The 19,326-nt window shown below is 36.9% G+C and overlaps 1 protein-coding gene across 5 annotated transcripts in view; it reads left to right on the top strand.

Annotated features, from left to right (window-relative positions):
• CDC42BPA (CDC42 binding protein kinase alpha) overlaps positions 1–19,326 on the top strand; it is a 185,282-nt gene that overhangs the window by 84,118 nt on the left and 81,838 nt on the right. For all 5 annotated transcript variants that reach the window (XM_059840713.1, XM_059840712.1, XM_059840711.1 and 2 more), the window contains exon 7: positions 19,229–19,322. In XM_059840713.1, coding sequence (XP_059696696.1) covers positions 19,229–19,322 — 94 coding nt within the window. The remainder of the gene's footprint in view (positions 1–19,228; positions 19,323–19,326) is intronic.

Genomic DNA, 19,326 nt, shown 5'->3' with positions numbered 1-19,326 from the left:
TTCTTTATGTGTGCATCTTAAAGACTTGGGTAGCGATGAGAAAGAGCTCAATTTCTGTACCACCAGACTACTTGGCTTTGGTTTGTTTCATTTCATACTATCAGAGCAAGAGTTGCATTTTGCCATATTGGGTAGCCTGATTGGAGTTTCCTTATATGTAAGTCAAAATTTTAGGGATTTCTTTTACAGATAAGAACTTCTGAAGTAGTGTTTCATGACAATGTTGAGTATGGTCATTCTTCAAGTTGTTTAATCTTTTGAATTGTCAGACAACTTGATAAAATTTTAATTTAAAGGATTGTAAATATTATATGAGGTGACATTTTGGAAGGAACTTTTGTTCTAGCTGCAGTATTTCTCTCTCTGCTAGAATATTTCTCCCAGCGAAACCAAGAGCCATGGTTCCATCACACTGTAGAGGTACAGATGTGAAATAATGATTTGGTGTACACAGTTCCTTCTCTATCACTTACAGTTGATAAGCTCTTGGTGTATAAGAGAAGTTTCTGCTGTTACACTCACCAGGAATGTATTTACATTTTGCACTAAATGTAAACTGATTTCTGTTATTATAGTCTTCAGTTTAGTAATTTCTGTATGTGTGATATTCCAGTCTTCCCTGCTGTTACTGCTGCCTTTCAGCTTTGTGGTATCTACACATTTTATGAGTGTGCATTTATTTTTATGCTCAGTTTTAAAGCTAAAATGTGAAATCAGTTTCAAAACTGATCTCAGAGGATCAGCAGTAATAATCTCCCTCTGATTTTATTACCTCTTTCAGCAGTATGCAGTCATCTCTCCTTTGGCCAGTTTATTATCAATACCTTTCCTAGTACTATCATTTGTTCTTTCAGTGACACTTTCTCTCAAGTGAGGAAAAATCAAAAATATTTCAATATGGAATTGTGTCTCAATCCAAAATGCTGTGACAAAAATTACCCAATTCTGGTGAATTGTGCACACAGAGGAATTCAGATTTTGCTCCCAGAGTTTGCATGGCATAATGTGGGATTCCTTGTAATCATTCTAAGCATTACACATTATGTATGAGGAAGTGAAAGTTGTTTAGTGTCAGTATAGTTCACACATTTCTGCCTGATTAATTGCAACAGCTCCAAATAGCATCCTCTTCTACTCACCTGTGTCACAAAGCTGGTATTTCTTTTAAGAATGTAAAATCCATAAATTAGTAGAAAATTTAAGTAAGGAAAGTGTGATTTACAGTGACAGTGATGGCACTTGTCAATGAACTCAAAAAGAAATTACTGTCAAGTCACCACTCCTACTTAAACATTGAGTCAGCCTTTGCTTACCTTGTTTCTTTAAAACTGTAGTTTCTGGAAAATATTTGTCTGAGAGTCTGTAGTACTAATATGGTTGCTTTTGACAGTCAAATGCTTAGGAGAGTTGTAAATGCTGAAATGTAAAACATCATGACTGCCAGTTAAATATTCTAAGAGGGATTAATTTTTCTCTTGCCAAAAAAAAAAAAAATCATAATCTGAGTTCTGAGGATGCCATGGAAAGTAATGCAGTATTTCTGTGTTGTGTTATCTGATTCCAAACCAGACCTTTGCATGCCTTCTCACAGATTTAATTTGAATTTAAAAACTGGTTTATAATAAATGATCATGTTTGACCTTCACAGTATATGATAAATTAAAAAAGAAAAAGAGTCTGTAATTGAGAATTATGCCAGCTTCATTAGAAACACAGAGAAGCTCCTCAGTGCAGCTTCCCTGGCAAGGTAATCCTGTTCACCCATTCTGCTTGTTCCGTCTTTTTCCTGCTTTCTCTGGGAATTTACCAAAATTAAAAATTTCTGTCCCATAATTTTTTAAATTGTTTAGTAACTTCTGTACTCTGCCAGTAACTACACTACATGAATGCAAAACAGATTGCTGAATTCCCTACTTACCTTATGAGCATGTTGCCAGAACCTTTCTGTGTTTGTGCCTGCCAAAACTTTGCCTGTCTCAATGTTTTTGTCTTCTTTCCACCAGTGTGCACTAACTGGAATGTGTGTATCTTAAAGTGTCCTGACAAAACTAACACATAACCTTTAACACACTGGAGCTTTTTTGAGACTATCATGCAGGGGGGTAAAAAAATCTTGATCTTTATTTTAGCATCAAGTGTGTCTTCACATTGCAGTTGCTGATTTATGTGGGTTAGGCAATGTTGTGTAATGTTTTGGCTGTGCTTGTGTGATTCAGATCAATAAGCATTTCAGAAACTTGTTTTGTCTTTATTATTGCCTCTCAGTTCCCTAGTACCAGATCAGTGCAGAGTAACATGTGTATGGAATCTTACTGGCAGCATCAAAAGGATCTTCTAATCCTGCTGCTCCAGAGTGATGAAATAATAGAATTGTTCTGAGAATATCAGGAAATTCCTGTTCCCACATGAAAACAGAGCATCTTGAACTGGATTGAAGCAGTTTCTGGTATCCTGTTGAAGTTTTGACACAATCCTGATGTAGTTATTGAGTTCTGTTATGATTGAAATTCTCTGTAACTGATCTGCTTGAAGACATTGCAGTGGTTACTGAAAAGCAAATGTACATTTAAGGTAAAAATGCAGCTCATGTGTGAAATGGTTGAGATACACATGCTAGTGTGGGATTCATACTACAGGCTTTGTCTTAATTTGTGTTTTATGTAATGGGAGTTCTTGCCTAAAAGTAGCTGATGGTGAGATACTAGTTTGTACAACATTGAAATAGCACCAGTAATAATCTTACTGAAATTGGTAATTACATTAGCATAATATATTAAGTAGAAGAACTGTGAATGTGTTGTGTTCTGTGTGTTATTTTTTTGGTACATTTCTAGTCTAATAGATCATTTTGAACCACGATTTTATTTCAGTGAACATTTATGACATTCAAATCTCAGTTCTGGGCAGGCAGTACTTAACCACTGTTATATAATTTTATATGCTTCTTGGTTCCAGAGCCATGAGAAGAAAGAAAATCATTTATGTAGACATTTTAAGCAATGTCATGTTTATGAAAAGAACCAGCGTTGAGTTGGCTATCAGTTTTGCAGGGCTGTCTTATCTTTACTGTGCTTTTGCCAAGGAGGATTGGAGCAGATGATCCTTGTGGTCCTTTCCAACCTGGTATTCTATGATCTGTTTAGAACAGATCATCTCAAATTGAGCACTAATAAAATTGATATTTAAGTAGGGGCCATTGCTTTCTGATGTTTCAGCACAAAATAGGAACCTGTCTGTGAATATGTGGACAAGAACAGTGTTAGGCACGTGAATAACTTTGCTTACTTAGGAAGCATTGTTTTCTCATAATGCTTTGGTAATGGTGTTGATAATGTCAATAATGGTGGAAAAATGATGGAAAAAAGTCTCCATTTTTAAAAATATACACTCTGCTGAAAGCCATTTGGCTGGTGGTGAGTTCAGAAAAGGGTTGCCTGGTTGGAGATGAGGTACAGGCAACAAGATCTTTGATTTTACATTTCTGAATAAATTTCAAACACGTAAATCTAGAGGGTGTTTTTATTCAGACTTTTCCTGATGCAGATCAACTGTAGCACATGTCCAAAGGAAGGTTTTTGTTAACTCTGTCTATGTATCATATTAATAAATAATTTATAGATGCAACAGGTCTACTTGCATCTATAAATTAAGTCGGAAATTGCTGTTCCTTGCTTTAAAAATTTTGCTTTCCATTTGGTTTCCAGAAAGAAAAACAATGCTTGAATCTCAGCTAGACAAGAATGATTAATTCATCATTTATTAAGTCACATATCCCTTGATTCCCTAAGAAGTAGTGGCAAAACTGCTAAAACTGCTCATTAGGCAAGTTTTGAAGTGCACTTTCTGTAACACTACATACAGCCAAAGACTGTCAGATTCCCTGTTAACCATTGGGTGCACCAGGGCCAACTAATTCCACTTAAACAGGCAAGCAACAATGAGATTAACTGTAGGTTAAGTGACTCAAAATAGCAGCTTTGATCCTCCATGGGACCAGCAATTTAAATGGTGAGGAGACCAGACAGAAAATAAGCATGGGGGCAAGGGGAACAAAGAAGAGGAAGATAGGAGTGACTTCTGAGACCATGAGGGATGGTGTGTGTGTGTGTTGTACTTTTGAATATTCCTAAATAATTGTTTGGTCTAGGATAGTAATCTCTGACTTTTTTTTTAAAAGTGTGAATTCAAACATAGTTTTCCTTCAGTGGCTGCAGTTCTCCATTTGAATCTCTCTTTAATACAACCCATGTAATTGAGGCACCTCAGTCATATCCTTAAACTCTAATAAAAAAATCAGCAGTGCTGTGGCGTGTGCAGTTTCCTGCCATATGTTCTCTCATTGTAACTTCTTGATATGAATTCTGTTGTTGCATTCAGTGATAGGACTAAAAATGAAAAAGCTGAAATCACTTTCCATAGTTGTCTCTGAGATGCAGGCTTGTGGTTCGCCTGGGTGCTTCAGCAAACTTGACTCTTGCCTGAGCAGCAGCTTCTGCTGTTTGCACAAGGTGCTGCTTTTCAGCATTTTCAAGGCTCAAAACTTCTCTCTCTGACAAACTCCTCCTTTCTGCAGTTAATGGCTTTTGTATCAACATCAAATGTAAAAAAGCATAACAGAAAAAAAAAAAATGAGCTGTTATTAAATAATCAACAGGCAGGCTAGGAATTTGAAGCACATCTTCACATGCTGCTGTTCACTGTTTTCTGTCCTTTCCATTCTGCATCCATTCTTGTTTATACTCTGCAGCAAAGAAGGGTCAAGGAGCTGGTCTTTGTGAAGAGAAAAAACTCCAGAGTGTGTCACATCTTGCTTGGCATCCCATGGTCAGATGAAGGATCAGAGCCTCAGTCCCTTACAGAATTCTCACTCAAATTCTCTTAGTCTGAAAAACAGACAGGGTAAAAGAACCTCTGACAAAAGAACCTCTGGCAAACTGAAAATCAAACCCTCATTATATAGGCCAGAAATCTGTTATTTTGCATATAATTTTAGTGTCAAAAAGGAAAGCACCCTTTCCTGTCCCAAAACAGAAAAATAAAAGAAAAAACCTCTTTTAAGAAGTATTGGGCACTGGAATCTTCTGGAGAGTCTCCTGATTCACCTTGCAGTCCCCTTGGACATGGTCAGAAACAAACCTCTACAATTCCACATGGAATTAGCTTAACACAAACAAAAAGCTAATGCCAAATAATACTGTACAATGTGTCTTCCTTTAGCAGTCAGGGTAGGGTTTCTGACAGAAGTGACTCTCTGCCCTGCCCCTCTGTACTGCGGTTTTGGGAAGGTTGGTTGTGTTTGGATGTGCCCAGCCTGGCTACTGTGGTGTGGTGCTTTGGGGCTGCCTTCCCACCACGACTCTGAACTGGGCAACAAGGCACAATGTTTACTTTTCACTCTTTAAAAAAATATTTTGGAGTCCTGAGTGATTCAGCAAATTAAAAAATTCACATCGTGACCGAGGTGAGAGGATTTTTATGTTTATTCATTTCTGCTTTCCTTGTGGATTCAGAGCCATTTATATCCCTCTTCAGCTCCTTCCACTGCTGGATTCTTCCACCCTGTGGGCTGTCCTCCCTCTGGAGGACTTGGTTGAGGATTTCATGAGAGGGTCATGATGTGATTTCTCACCTGGCTGAGGAATAATAGCACACAGGAAATGGTGCAGTCCTGTTGCTTGTTTCTTGTCAGCATACAGCCTTGCCTGTGTACACTCCTGTAAGGAACTCACTCTTTCTTGCTACAGCAAGGCTTGGATTCAGCCTATACCAACATTGGTCAGGTTGGTGGTTGGCATGGAATCAATAATAACTTGAAATAATTTAAATTTCCAGTGAAATGCAAATGTTCTTCATTCCATTGCACATGTATAGGTGCTTTTACTCTCCTTTTCTCTGTCCTTGAAACCGGTCACTTTGCATTTCTTGTGTTCAATAGCAGTATCTTCTGCTGTATTTAACAGCTTGTGAATAGAATTCCTTCAACACAGGTTTGTTTTTTGGTTTGGGTTTGGTTTTTTTTTTGATAACCAAGAGGTAATAAATATGATGACATATTTGCAATGCAGTAAAGAACATGTTCAATTTGAAGGGAAGCAAAAGAGATTATCCTAAATTTAGTTTTATTATTTCAGGTAGGTTCTTTGCTCCTCACTGTTCTACTTTTTACTTACTCGCTGGGAAGGACTCTTCTTTGCTATTAGCATTTAACCCCAATATTGTTAATTTAGGGCACAGTTAAGTAGAAAGCAGATTTGGAAAAGCTATACTTTTTTCTGTTGTTTTTGCTATTTTCTCCCACCTCCCCTTTTTTCATGGAGAGGGGTAGATATTCTGAAAGCACTGACTTCCATTTAAAAAAAAAAAAAAGAGGAATCCCAGTTATCTGTGTAACTGCTGAATAAACCTTTATTGGGCAAAGGATGAAGAAAGCAAAGGTTCCATGCAGCACATTAAAATGGCTGTGTAGTAGTGTTGTTTTCAGAAACATTCTTCTTCTGCTGGGCAGTCTTTCAAAAAATATAAGAAATCTAAAGCCCTACTAGCTTGGGTGAAGAGCAGTAAAATATCTAAAACATAGAGGATATAGCAGTGCTTCCTCACATATTGCATGAGCTATGGCAAGTATTTGATGTAGATGTTTGTTCACTTGGAGTGGCATTGGTTTTCTTCTCCTTGTAAACTGTTTTTTTTTAGTCTCCAGGGTTTACTTGCAGCTTTGCATCTTATCTTTGTTCTGTTTCCCACATAACTCAGGAACAACAAACAATTCGTTTAAATTTTTGTAATGTGCTCCCTATTCCTGAATATTTTATGTGTCCTTAAAATATGTTCTACTTTTTTTCTGTGTTTCTCCCCCTCCCTTTAATACATTTTTAATAGTTTTTTATTGCTGATCAAATAAATGTGTGGGGGAGAGATAAGATCAACCTCATATTAAGACTGTATATCCTTCTTCTGGAAAAACGAAAAGCATTAAGTGATCTCAGAACTCATTTCTGCACAGACCTCCTTTTCCCTCACCTCCCATAATTCTCAGTGCATTTTTATCTGTGTATTTATTCCTGGAGGATGATAGAAAAAGGCTAAAGGAAGAGTTGCTGTGGGGTGGAGCATGGACCCAGCAGGTTAGTTTGTTTCTTGATCAGTCCCGGAAATTTTCAAATGGTTTGCAGCTAATAGCTTGCTTAAGCTCAGGGCACTTATAAATATCCCTGATAATTAAAATACATGTAGGTGTGCCTTATACAGATATACATACAAAGACATATATAAAAATATATATTAAAAATGCTTTAGATTGTCCAAACAGCTTCTGAGTGAGCACTCTTCTATTAATTGCTTTCTTTGTATCAGCAGGGGATTCAAAAAAATTGAATATGTAAAATGTTTTTTGACTGTTCTTATCAAAACCAGTACAAGTCCTCAGTTTATGTTGTCTGGTTTACTCTCAGAATTTTTCAATGCCCTGAGCTGTTTCAGGGACTGTGTGTGGTTGTACTGAAAAGCAAAGAGCAGAGACTGCATATCTAAAATGAGAATCAGAAGGAAAGAAAACATTTATCTGCCTAGAACTGCGTGTTAAGGTTTTTCAGCATAGGTAGTAATTTACAGTGCAGCAGCTGGGCATATTCTGGATTCCTTGTTAGCCTCTTCTTGCAGGATTTCTTTGACAGATGGCACTCACAGATGGGCATAGCATTCTTAAGGAGCTTACTCTTTCTACTCCCTTACCCACCAGTAACTCATGATACTATTAGAAATCTAAAAGCTTTGACATGAATTAGCCTTACTTAGCAGACTTTAATTTTTTAATCTTTAGAATATGCTGCAGGGTAGTAGTGGTTGTGGAGTTCTTAATCTGTTTACTTAAGTTCTTAGAAGCCAAAATGGAATTCCAATAAAGTTGACATGGCAAAACATGGCAAATATGCTATAATTTTATTGCTCTTTAAATTGTCATGATAATATTTTTTATTCTCATCTTCTGGAGGCAAAATACAGAATGATACAAAAGAGTACAGTTTGACAACCCAGAAAGAGCTCTGTCAACTGAAGTTTGCAGAGTTCGAGCAATTTGCTTGGTATTCCATTGTAACTACATTGAAATATGAAGTAAATAAACATAATATTTAAAGTTGGCTGCTCAATGGAGCTTGTTTCTACCACCATCAGCCTAAACTAGTTTGGTTTTTAGTATTTCAAATTATCAACTAATAGGGTGCCTCAAAAAAAAAGAGCGAACTGTGCTCAAGATATTTGAATGCACTTCTGTGATAGTTACTTGTTTGTCATGTACTTGGTGTTGTTTCTCCATATTCATGCAACTTCGGGCTTGAAGGCCATTATTCTTTCCAATGTTGACTCAAATGGCAGTTTTCCCTGATGAATGTTGTTGGTGTGGAGTTTCTGTTGAGGAATGTGAAACTATAAGCAGAGTGATCAGGTCCAAAAAAAGCATTGTGACAGCTGGGCAGGTTAGCGAGGCAAAAATAGTGAATGCCCTCAGCCAGGTCCTCTGCTGTGTGTATTTGTAGCTTATTAGAAAAGGAGGAGAACAGCAGATGGAGATAGAAACATGAACTCTGCTTTTTTGTTTTCTTTTCTGAGTGCCATGTAAATTGAAGGTACCCAACTCTTCCTTCAGGAATCGTACGTAGCCTACTGTGGCACAGCTTCTGCTTCATGGCCTATTTTTAATTGTGTTCTTTTACTTTAGGGCCCTTTGCTAGGTGAGCAATCTACTCCCTGCCATCCCATTTTTCCCAAGGGATCCTTCATTTCAGGTTGCTTCAGTATTTTCAGTGTAGACACAGTTAGTTAGTCACACAAGGATATAATTTAAACACCTCTTTTGAATCTTTCTGTCTGCAAGTAGTTGGGTTCTGAAGAACCAGCAAACAGCCCTAACATAAATAAATTGCTTCTGCAAATTAGTGAAGGGAATGTGTATTCCTGAGAATAGTCTTTTACAATAATAAAAAAGCATGCATATATGTACTGCAAATTTACAAAACAATTTAGCTCATGGAAGCGTGGTGAGAGAAGTAATCCATGCCCTGGAATAAGTAGTCCAGGCAGGATAGTGCCTAGTTTGCATCTTCAGCAAATTTCATACCTATTTTGCCACCCAAAAGTCTTCCTATAAACCTTGTTTTGCTCCTGGCTGTCTTAAATATATATCTGCACACAAATGTGTGTGCTGTAGGCATTCTTATGAGGAGATGAGCCTTCTCTGATAGCCAAGATTTTTTACACAGAGAAAATTGTGTGACAGAGCAGTGGTGTGGAGGGCTGCTCATGGAGTGGTGTCTGATGGCTTCAGGCCAGTCTTGCCAGCACTGATTATCTTAACATGGTAAGCAATGTCAGAGACTAACCTTGATTGCTGAGCATTTTGGGGCTTTCTGTTAGTCAGACTCTGGATCAGGGAAAGGAAGCTTTTAATTTTAACAAATGTTGTAGGCCTATTAAATGTGATTATTATTGATTGTATCTTGACATTATTAAATGTCAAGATACAATCAAGACAATTTTGTGGTTTTACCTGTCACATCCCTGCAGAGAAAGTGAAGGACTTTGCTAATCTTTGTTTTATGAACTGCAATTTGCAGTGCAAAAATAGACATATTCTTAATGCTAAAAGGCTAAAGATAGTTTCTGTCTTGAGCCACAAGAAGTCAGAAGTTTGTAGGCTGCTACAACTGAACCTGTAGTACTTTGGTGTTACTGCATTTCAGAATTAGGTTGGTGGAGCTTTGGCACAACATAACCAGAAGGTTATTAGTGAAATAAAATTAAAATTGATGAAAAGGCAGCTTTAGTCATTATTTCAGAATCACAGGATGGGTGAGGTTCAAAGGGACCTCTTTAGGTCAGCTGATCTAACCCTCCAGATCAGAACAAGGAAACTGAGAGCAGATTCCCAAGACCCGTTTCCCAGTGGATATTTTGAGTAGTCTTTTCAAATTAACCATAATTCTGGATTGGCTCTGATCACTGAGTGGCACAGTACCTCCAGAGCTTTTACAGTATTGTGCTGTGGTTATGTTGCAGCTTGTTTCATGTAAGAATATTTACCTCATTTCCCAAGTGTTATCTCCTTGATTTTTACAAATTGCATTCAGTTAGTAGCAATTTTTACTGATTTCCGGTGTTGATTTTTGTGATTTTCAAACCAAGTATTTGCTTGCCAAATCAGTTTTTGTTTCTGAAAAAGAAATAGTTAAAAACATTCCTGTTTTGTTTCTCCGATTTTATGTTTGCTCCTCTTTCAAAACTTTTATGCTTGTACCTCAGTCTTTTGCAGCAGGAGAGACCATCATTAATAACTATTAAAAGCTACTAAAATTACCCAAAAAGAAATGAGGTACAAGGCTTTCATATTTTCATGCATTAAATTTTCCTCAATAATACTATTCTGTTCAAGAATAGAGCATTATTAAACATTCAGATGTTCCATACTTTGTGTGCTCAATTTTATATTTGAGTCCTTACAAGTTTTTTTTGTCTAATACCAGTAACTCTGCTACAAGTCAACCATGAGGAAAGCCATGAACTTCTGTATTCTTGATCCACTGTGAGAGGACTGTTAACTTGGGTTTGGGTTTTTCAATTTGTTTTTAATAGTTAACTTCTGTTTTTTAATATTAACTTTTTCAAGTTTCAGAATGCATTGGACTTTCTCTTGCATGCTTGATTATTTGACATAAGGAATTGGCTTTCTACAACTCTTTTATTCTTATTTCACTGGCATTTAAAATCAGTTTGTAAATCAGCCTTGTAAGTTACCAAATTTACAATGGTTATCAAATAGCACAGTGTGTTCCTGGTTTTAGTCTGTAAAGCTGACAAGACAATAGAAATAATCCCTAGGCAGTCACAAGTGACTTTACCCTGACATCTCTTTAAAATGCTGCATGAGGGGCCTAACCTGCATGTGAGGGTCTTTTCCATAGATATCTGGTTCTGTCAGTTGATTAACATTTTAGATGAAGACAGTAGCTATGGGGAGTATGTAGCTGCCAAGCATTTATCCAGAAGAATTTTTCAAATCACCCCTTTTACTTATTTTTTTTTAAGAAGGAAGAAAATGGACATAAGCAGCTTTTAAAAATAATTATTTTTGGTTTTCAACTGTTATGGTGTTTGAGATATCCATTACTTGGAAACAAATACATATGCACAAAGCCCACAGGGAGATATTTTTCTGAGGTAAATTAATTCTAGGATATTATAATATGATGTGGTGGAGCATATATTTATAAGCCAGTAACTACATTCTGCTCAAGTGTTCAGGAATGAATATGAGTGCCTGAACAAACTCAAGATATATATGTGTTGGCTGATGTACTTATTCCCTGTTGCTTGTTATTATTTCCTTTATTAGCATTTGAAATTCATAAAGAACATTGGATACCATAAGGTAAACACTGTGTTGTGTCCAGAATACTTGTCTGAGTGGCAGAAATTAAAGACTGTAGAGCAAAGGACTGGGAGAGGACTTGGAGAGGTCAGCTAGAATTTTCCTTGGGCTTCAAGGCAGGATCAAACTGTAGCTAAACAAGTCTGACAGATGTCTGTCTAACTGGTTTGGAAAGAAAAGTGATGGAGATGGTGGCATTTCCAAAACCAATTTGTTCTAGTGTCCTATTGTCATTATTATACATTTCCTTATGTCTCATCGGAGTATCTTTCATTGGTACTTAAATTCATTACTTTTTGTGTTACCACACAAAAAACACAGTGTGAGTGAGGATTCAGTTTAATCTGTTTTGCATTATATACTTCAAGTCTGTGGTGCAGATTCTTCATAGTAAGAAGAATGTAATGTAATTACCTTATTTTTAGTGAAAACTGAAATTAGCTCTCTTGTCTGGATTAGGGATTAAAAAAAGTACACTTTGGCAGAAGGTGTGGTGTGGAACTAAGTTAGTTTGGAAGTATCTGATTCTGTAGGTGCTGCACTAAATGTACTGCACACAGTACTTGGAACCTTGAATTTTGTAGTGTTTTTCATTTAGTTTTGTGATATTACTAAGAATAAAATTTGGTTAGGATGTGTGACAATATGAATATAAAATTATCCACACTGATCAATGAATAATGACTGTATCACAGATCTAGAGCCTTTATTGTCATGGTTTGGTTGATGTTTCCAACTAATTGCTGAGTGTCTGTCCATTGAATGTAATGAGATTTGGAGGAATCTCCTGCTGCTTAGAGTTAGAGAGATGCTTTTAGCAAAGGTGAATGACTGGGGTTTCTGGTACAGTACATAAATAATAACTTATTGTCAAGAGTTAAAGAGAAAACAACAGAGTTTTACACTGTTAAGATACTGTTTAAGAAAAAATAGCTATAAAATAAGGTTGATTATAGCATTTATTTTTATTCCCTGTAGTTGCTCTTCTTATTAAGGCTTAAATTCTGAAGTGTTCAAGACTTTGGCTATTCCTATTGACTTCAGGGCTGTATGCAAGGTTACTGCATCTTATTTGCTTGTAAGCTTTAGTTTGTCAGCTTTACATGAAGCAGGTTTTGTTTAGTACACAAACATGCTGCAATGGTTTGGGTGCTATACAAATAATAAGGCTAAGATCAAAGTTATTTAAATTATTTTGGTTTCAATCGAAATACGCGCTTTTTGGATTTCACCCAAAAATGAAGGAGTGTCTGTTTAGGAGAAGGCACAGTAGAGTCTTGATAAGAGGCATGGTTAATGAGGTACAACATATTCCAGTTTTCTCATGCTGCTATCTTGTGCAGCCTATCTTGTTGGGATTGCTAAAGAATAACTGCCGACTGTCCAAATCTAATTTGGCTCAGTCTTTCTGCCAGATGGAGCCTATTTCTACTTTTGCTCATCAGAATTCAGATAAACCAGAGTTGGCAGAATATGGCAATGCTGACTTTGATATAACCCAGTCCACTGTAATGGAAAATAGAAATAACCTGCTGGACATCAATGTCCATACATTTGATTGTGAAAAAAGGCATTATTTGACCAGCATTCTTGATGGAGGTTCACCATTTGTTTCACTCTGTGTATCTAAAGCAAGCTGTCAGTCGAGCATCACTGAATGTCTTAATAAAATCTTCACAGGCACCAAATTTTCTCTTTTCATTGGAGTGCTGCCAAAACCAAATATCTTCGTTTTTAATCGTGGATGTAGCATTTCTTTGTGAGAGAGGTGTATGGAGGGAAAGTCTGCCTGAAACAACAGAAGGGAGTGAAATAAGCAGTTTGCCAAACTTCTGTCCTGACTAAGGATAATCTTGTGTTCTGAATGAATTTTGGATAAAAAGTCCAGGCATTCTGGCAGTGAAGTCTTGGTTGTGTTTTTTCTTGAAGTAGGTAACTTGGCAAAGGATGGCATTTCTTGTTGTAAGAGTGAATAATTATAATAATTGATGTCTTTTTAATATTTTGATTTATACTTTTGGGGAATGCTCTTGCATGTACAATGAGCAAATAATGCACTGTGAAATCTTTAATTGGTAATAAGCTTTCTGCATCAGTTTCTCTGTGCCAGCAGTTACACCTGAAACTAATTTGTTTTTCTCAAATGCTGGTGTTCTAATTTGCATTGGTAGCATTAAAAAATACTGTTCTTGTGAATTTTTCCCAAATAAATAATTCACTTGAGCTACTCACTTTGTTCCTTGCTATTCAAAAATAGCATGTATTGGGGCATGTGACCTGTTTAGGAAAATTAATTGGTTTCCATGCTTTTCTAATGTTAGCATTAGAAATAAAAAATTGTTCTCCAGGTTATCTCTTTCTTATCTACTGGGCTCAAATAAACTAGTAGCTCAGCTATCAAATTGCTCCTTTGATTTCAGACAGGTCCATTCCTTTATTCAGGCTCAGCTCACATCATGCATTTAGAGCAGTGTGAGTCCCTTTATTCTCATTTCAGTTCTGTTGGTTTTTTAAGAGCTCATCTCTGTATGCAAGGACAGTCCATCAGCATAAATAAAAGTCCATCAACATCTCAAATTTATTCCAAGGAGGATATGTTGGACTGAGAAGTTCCCACTTGCACCACCTGGCCACTTTCCTTGATCTTGAGGAGAAGGACATGCTTCTTCCTCCATTTCTGTCTGATCATTTATGTTTTGAAAGAAACAGTGATGATACAGATGAATAACCAAACCAAGTAAATTCTGCATCATAACTGTACAGCTGCCAAGAAGAGGGATCCCTACTGGTCACAAAACCTTTAATGCCACTCGGATTTTTACCACATAAACTTAGAAGGTAAAAGCCTATGTTTTGACCCACTGTGTGTTGACCCACTGGCCCAGTCTTTGGTAGTGTTTGACATGACTGCTGCTCAATCATTCTGATACAGTTCTTGAACTAATTGTCCCTCTATTTTTGATGCATCTTCCATTCTATTTTTCTGGTCCCCTCCTCCATGAAGCTGCCCTCGAAACAAAATTAAGATTCTTCTAAATCTGCTGCTTCCTGATCTGTAGGCCTGAGGAACTTTGTGTGGTCTTGAAAATAACAGAATTGCATTGATCCAGTGATTCAAGGAATGACATAACTGGACCTCAGGAACCCATATGCTTTGAAACCATAAGATGATCAGATAATTCAAGTTGTAAGGAACTTAAAGGTATTTTCTAGTGCAAATTTCAATATGAAAGACTTCACGATTCCTTAAGTTTCCTTCTTATAAGAAATGAATCTGGGGGAAAAAATATGTTCATATGTATTAAAAATTCTTTTTTAGTTTATTTTACAGCTGGAATGTGCTATGGATTTAGCATGTCTCAGAGGGAATACTTTTCCTTGAGTCTTACTGAACAAATGAAATTCTACTCTGGCTCATTAACAGAGAAATCAAAATAAATGGCAATAATCCAGGTATCTGCTGTAGTCCTATTTCAGAATGTTGTTTATATTAACATAGTTAGTATGTAAAATGTTTGGGTTTTAATTACAGCTTAAGAAAGTAAATGGTTTTAAAGAGAGGTGAGTGAAGTCATCTGGGTAAACATGCCAATCTGAAGAACAGCTCCCCAAATTAAACTAAGGAGCATTATAAGGAAGGATTCATTAGAGATTTTTCTTTCTTTTTTTCATTAGCCCTCATGTTCAGTGCAAGTGAACTGTTCAGTATTACACACTGTTTATTCCTATTGCATTCTCCAGAAAACAGCAGCAAAGCTGCTGTGCAGTGCTGATTTTCTCCTACAGTTAAGGCCAACAAAGCTCAGAAAAGTAAAAATTGCTCCTGGACACTCTGTTGAAGTCAAAGTTTAAATGGACACACGTGTTTCTAGAGAAGTTTATTTGGTTCAGATTTCTGGTTCCTTTAGTGCTGTTAAATCACTCATTTAAAAAAAAAAAAAAGTTTCTTATATTGAGTACCTATGTTCCCTTAATTTATTGTGGAGCATATTTGAAGAATTTGTAGTAGCTTGGTTCATGCCAGGTCCAGCTCTGGCAACCTGCACCCTTTGCACCTTGAGCTTCCTTCCCCAGAAGCTGCTGTCAGAGTGGGGCTGAACAGTCAGGGACTTGGTCAGGCTCAGGGTCTCCAGCGAGCACAGTGGTGTCAGAGCAATTGCCCCCATTCAGTACTTGTTTCCACTAGAAATCTGGCTCATAAAATACCTTTCAAATGCTTATATTTCTTGAAAATGAATTACTATTTCATATTTCAAGTGGGCTGACCTTTTTCTTTTACTGCAGTGAGCTAATTACAGAGTTAGAGGGGTATTTGGGCTCCATGGCCTTCTAGCCAGATGATATTAATTGCTTGACTGAGCACCATGGTTCTTGTTGAGTGATGTTTAAATGGTCTGCCCACAATCACCTGGTAATTCTTATCTGCAGAGATTCAGCCCAGTGCTCTATTCAGCCATATAACTTTTCATTATTTGCTCATTAATTTTGCCAGATTTTAGGTACTTGCCCTGGAATTTTCCTTCCTTAGTATTTGCCTAAAGCAGTGTGTTCCTCTTTCCAGAAACAAGATCAAGAATCATGGATTGCTTTTCCTATGTAGATTTTCAATTAATAAAATAATTCTCATAAAACCAGTGAGAAAATCTTCTGCTATGGGATGTGGAGACTTGAAATTCAGGAGAGTATCTTCCATGAGTCATATTTTCATTCCTCTGCCCCCCCACCTAGATATTTTCAGGTTATAGTTTTTCCCTCAATATTCCAGTTGTTATGAGTTCCAAATAACTGTGTGCAGAGTTTGATCCCTAAATGCTTTACAGTTTTCTTCTGCTGTAGCTTTGCACTGCTTCAGAGCTGTGATACTGAAGGAATTTGGGGAGATGCTGATTAATAGACATTAGAGACTGTGTGGAGTGTCTCTGTTACTGATAGTTCTATTCCTTTTGGTGCCAAAGAAGATTGCTGTGCAAATTGGACAGGAACTGGACATGAGGAAAGAGGATAGTTGTCCTGGATCACAGGAATAGGAAGCCAGTGGAACGGGACTGTGAGCAAATAGTGACTGCTGAGAACTGAAATGGGATAAAAACCAAGATTAGTTAAATTTGAACAAGCAGGAAGATGAGGACTTGAGAGTGAAGAAGGTGAGAGAGAAAGGAAGAAATAGAAAGGGAGGAAATTTGGGGTTGATAGGCTGTGAAGGATTGGACATCTCAGCTTCTGAGGTGAATCTAGGAGAGACAGGAATGAAAATGCAGTTGAGATGGAAGTAGAAGGAACCAGTTCATACAGTGAAGAAACTGGGATAAGCTGGGAAAGGTGGAGTGAATGTGAGGAGAGAATACCATATTCTCTTTAGAACAGGAGACAGATCAGCTCTGATCACTAAAGGGAGTAAACAAATGTCATTCAAAAGAAAACCTGGAACAAAACTCATCATTCTAATGCAATCTAACTGCTGCAGGCTCAGTAAAGATGCAGAGTTTAAGACATAATTTTTTCCCACAATCACCACCTTCACACTCTTCAGTTACACTGGCAATAATTACTCCTGTTCCTTGTTCCCCTCTGGGGCTCATAATTTTCTTTCCCTGTGCTTATAGCCTACTCTGCTCTGCAGTACCAGCCATTCTTGTCTTTCAAACTGTCTTTTATTAATGTAGCTCAGAATTCAGAACAGTTGTTCATAGTCCATAGCTTCTGTTACAAGAGCTGAAAAGAATTTGTATTTATTAAGTTGGTCTTTTCTTTTTTCCTTAACTGTAAAAATTATTCTTATGAAGTTATTACTGAGCATTACAAATGCCACTCTGCAAGAAATCTTTGTTCCTTCAAGTACATTCGGTGTTGTTTGCAGGTTTGGTTTTGCACAGTGTTGACAACACAGTGAGATTTTTCATGTTTTCTTGCTGTTTTGTGAGATTGAGTGGGAGAGGTTGGGATGATGATGATGGTTATTAATGTTATTATTATTTCTCTTGGGAATATATTAAAAGATAGAACATGGATAAATGGAGCCTCAAGGGTGACTCATGTTTTTGTTTAGCTTGAACTAGGTCCAGCTTCTAGGAGGAACTGGATTTTAGGTGCATGTTTTTGCAAAGTGTTTTAAACTGAAGTTATAATTCCAGCAGTCTCAATGGCGTGTGTTTGTTTTTATTTAGAAGCGTGTTTAAGGAATGTTTTTGGTGGGTGAGTGCAAAACAAACACAACTATCTCAGTCTGGAGGCTGCAGTTCTTTGGCATATTCAGTGTCAGCAAAAATCAACTGGAAGAATGGTCTTATGAGAATGGACTCGGTTATTTTTCTGATTTACTTTATAAAGAATTGTCTTTATGCTCAGTTGAAAGTTGTGAAAGTGTGATTTCTTGCAGTGCTTGCTTTCTATTTTGTAAATATTTCTGAGCTTTTGAAAGGTGCCTAAAGTTTGTTTTCAGCACACGTTACTGCCTGCTTGTCTTTGAGTAACACAAATTCAGGAAGTTCTTTTATTCCAAACAACAAATTTTTTTTATCATCATATTAATTGTCACCAAGTGTGTGACACTGTGACACCTTTATGCCATAGCTTCTATAATGTTGTTCAAAGTGTGGTTCTAATTTTTCTTCTGTTGTAAATTATCAGTAAGCCTTGTCTATAACTTGACTTTTGGGGGGGGGTAAAAAAAAGCCCACCACCAACAAAAACAAAACATCAAAGTCCAAACAACAAAATTTGCTCTCAGGTGCAATGTGAACATTTTAGCTTGTGAATATTTTGACATCTGTCTGTAAAGCAATCAGTGACATTCATTTTATAAGTTGTTTGGGGAGTGAAGCAAAGTGAGGACTTAAAATTTCTTTTGGTTTTTTTAGAGGTTTGTTCTCATATCTTAAAAATGTCCCCTGAGAAAATATTTGTAGACCTGTATTCATGCAGTCATAACTTATGTTTTGAATATAATAGATAAGGATGGTATAGGAATCTAATAATGTCAGATACTTCTAAAATCTAGCTTGATGTGTGTTTCTAATACCTATACTTAATTGAAAAGAAATTTCAACATTTGAACATAGTTTACAAGTTGAACAACAAATGTCCCTCTGGTAACAGAGGGCTTTTGTCCTACTCAGCTGTACACTGGGAACATACACTCTACCTGTATTTCAGTACACTCAGGAAAAGCCTGAGACAAAAAAAGGCCAATATGAGGAGTGTTTATTGTGCTGCCTGCTTAGAAGGGTATTTCCATCTGCCTCATGAGCTCAGTGGGGCAGCCAGAGTGAGACCAGGCAGAGCTGCAGTGGTGGGTACAATGGTCATGTCAGCAGAAGCATGACAGATGTGCACAGTGAACTGAGATGCATGTGAGAGAAGAATGCCAGTGAAAGACAGCAAATCTAAAAATGTGTAAACTATTTCGGGATTTCATTGTCCTTTTTTCTGTTGTAAAATCTAGGGGTTGTTTTCCAGCTCCATTATAGGCATGCATCTTCCACTTGAGAGCATTTCACTAAAATTCTTCAGATGATTTTAAAATTTTATATACAAAAGCTCAGAGCAAGTAAGATTCTCCCGTCTGCCCTTGAGACATGAGAGGAATTTAACTACACAATTCTTACTAAAATTAAGAAGCATTGTAGGATTTGAGTGATCTACAGCCTCATGAAACGTCTCTAGTGCAAATTTCACCATATCATCAGTGACTGTCTTCTGTGTGCTGATGGGTTGCTGGTTTTGAATGAAAAGACTTGCAGAGCTAATATTTGTAATACATCTCATGCAATACATTTTGTACTAATCCTGGAATTTTTTTTATTGCAGGGATATAAAACCAGACAACATCTTGATGGATATGAATGGACATATTAGATTAGCAGATTTTGGTTCTTGTCTGAAACTGATGGAAGATGGAACGGTAA

This window comes from Haemorhous mexicanus, chromosome 3 (genome assembly GCF_027477595.1).
Source record: "Haemorhous mexicanus isolate bHaeMex1 chromosome 3, bHaeMex1.pri, whole genome shotgun sequence".
Lineage (NCBI taxonomy): Eukaryota > Metazoa > Chordata > Aves > Passeriformes > Fringillidae > Haemorhous > Haemorhous mexicanus.
This window is presented reverse-complemented; position numbering and strand designations above follow the sequence as displayed.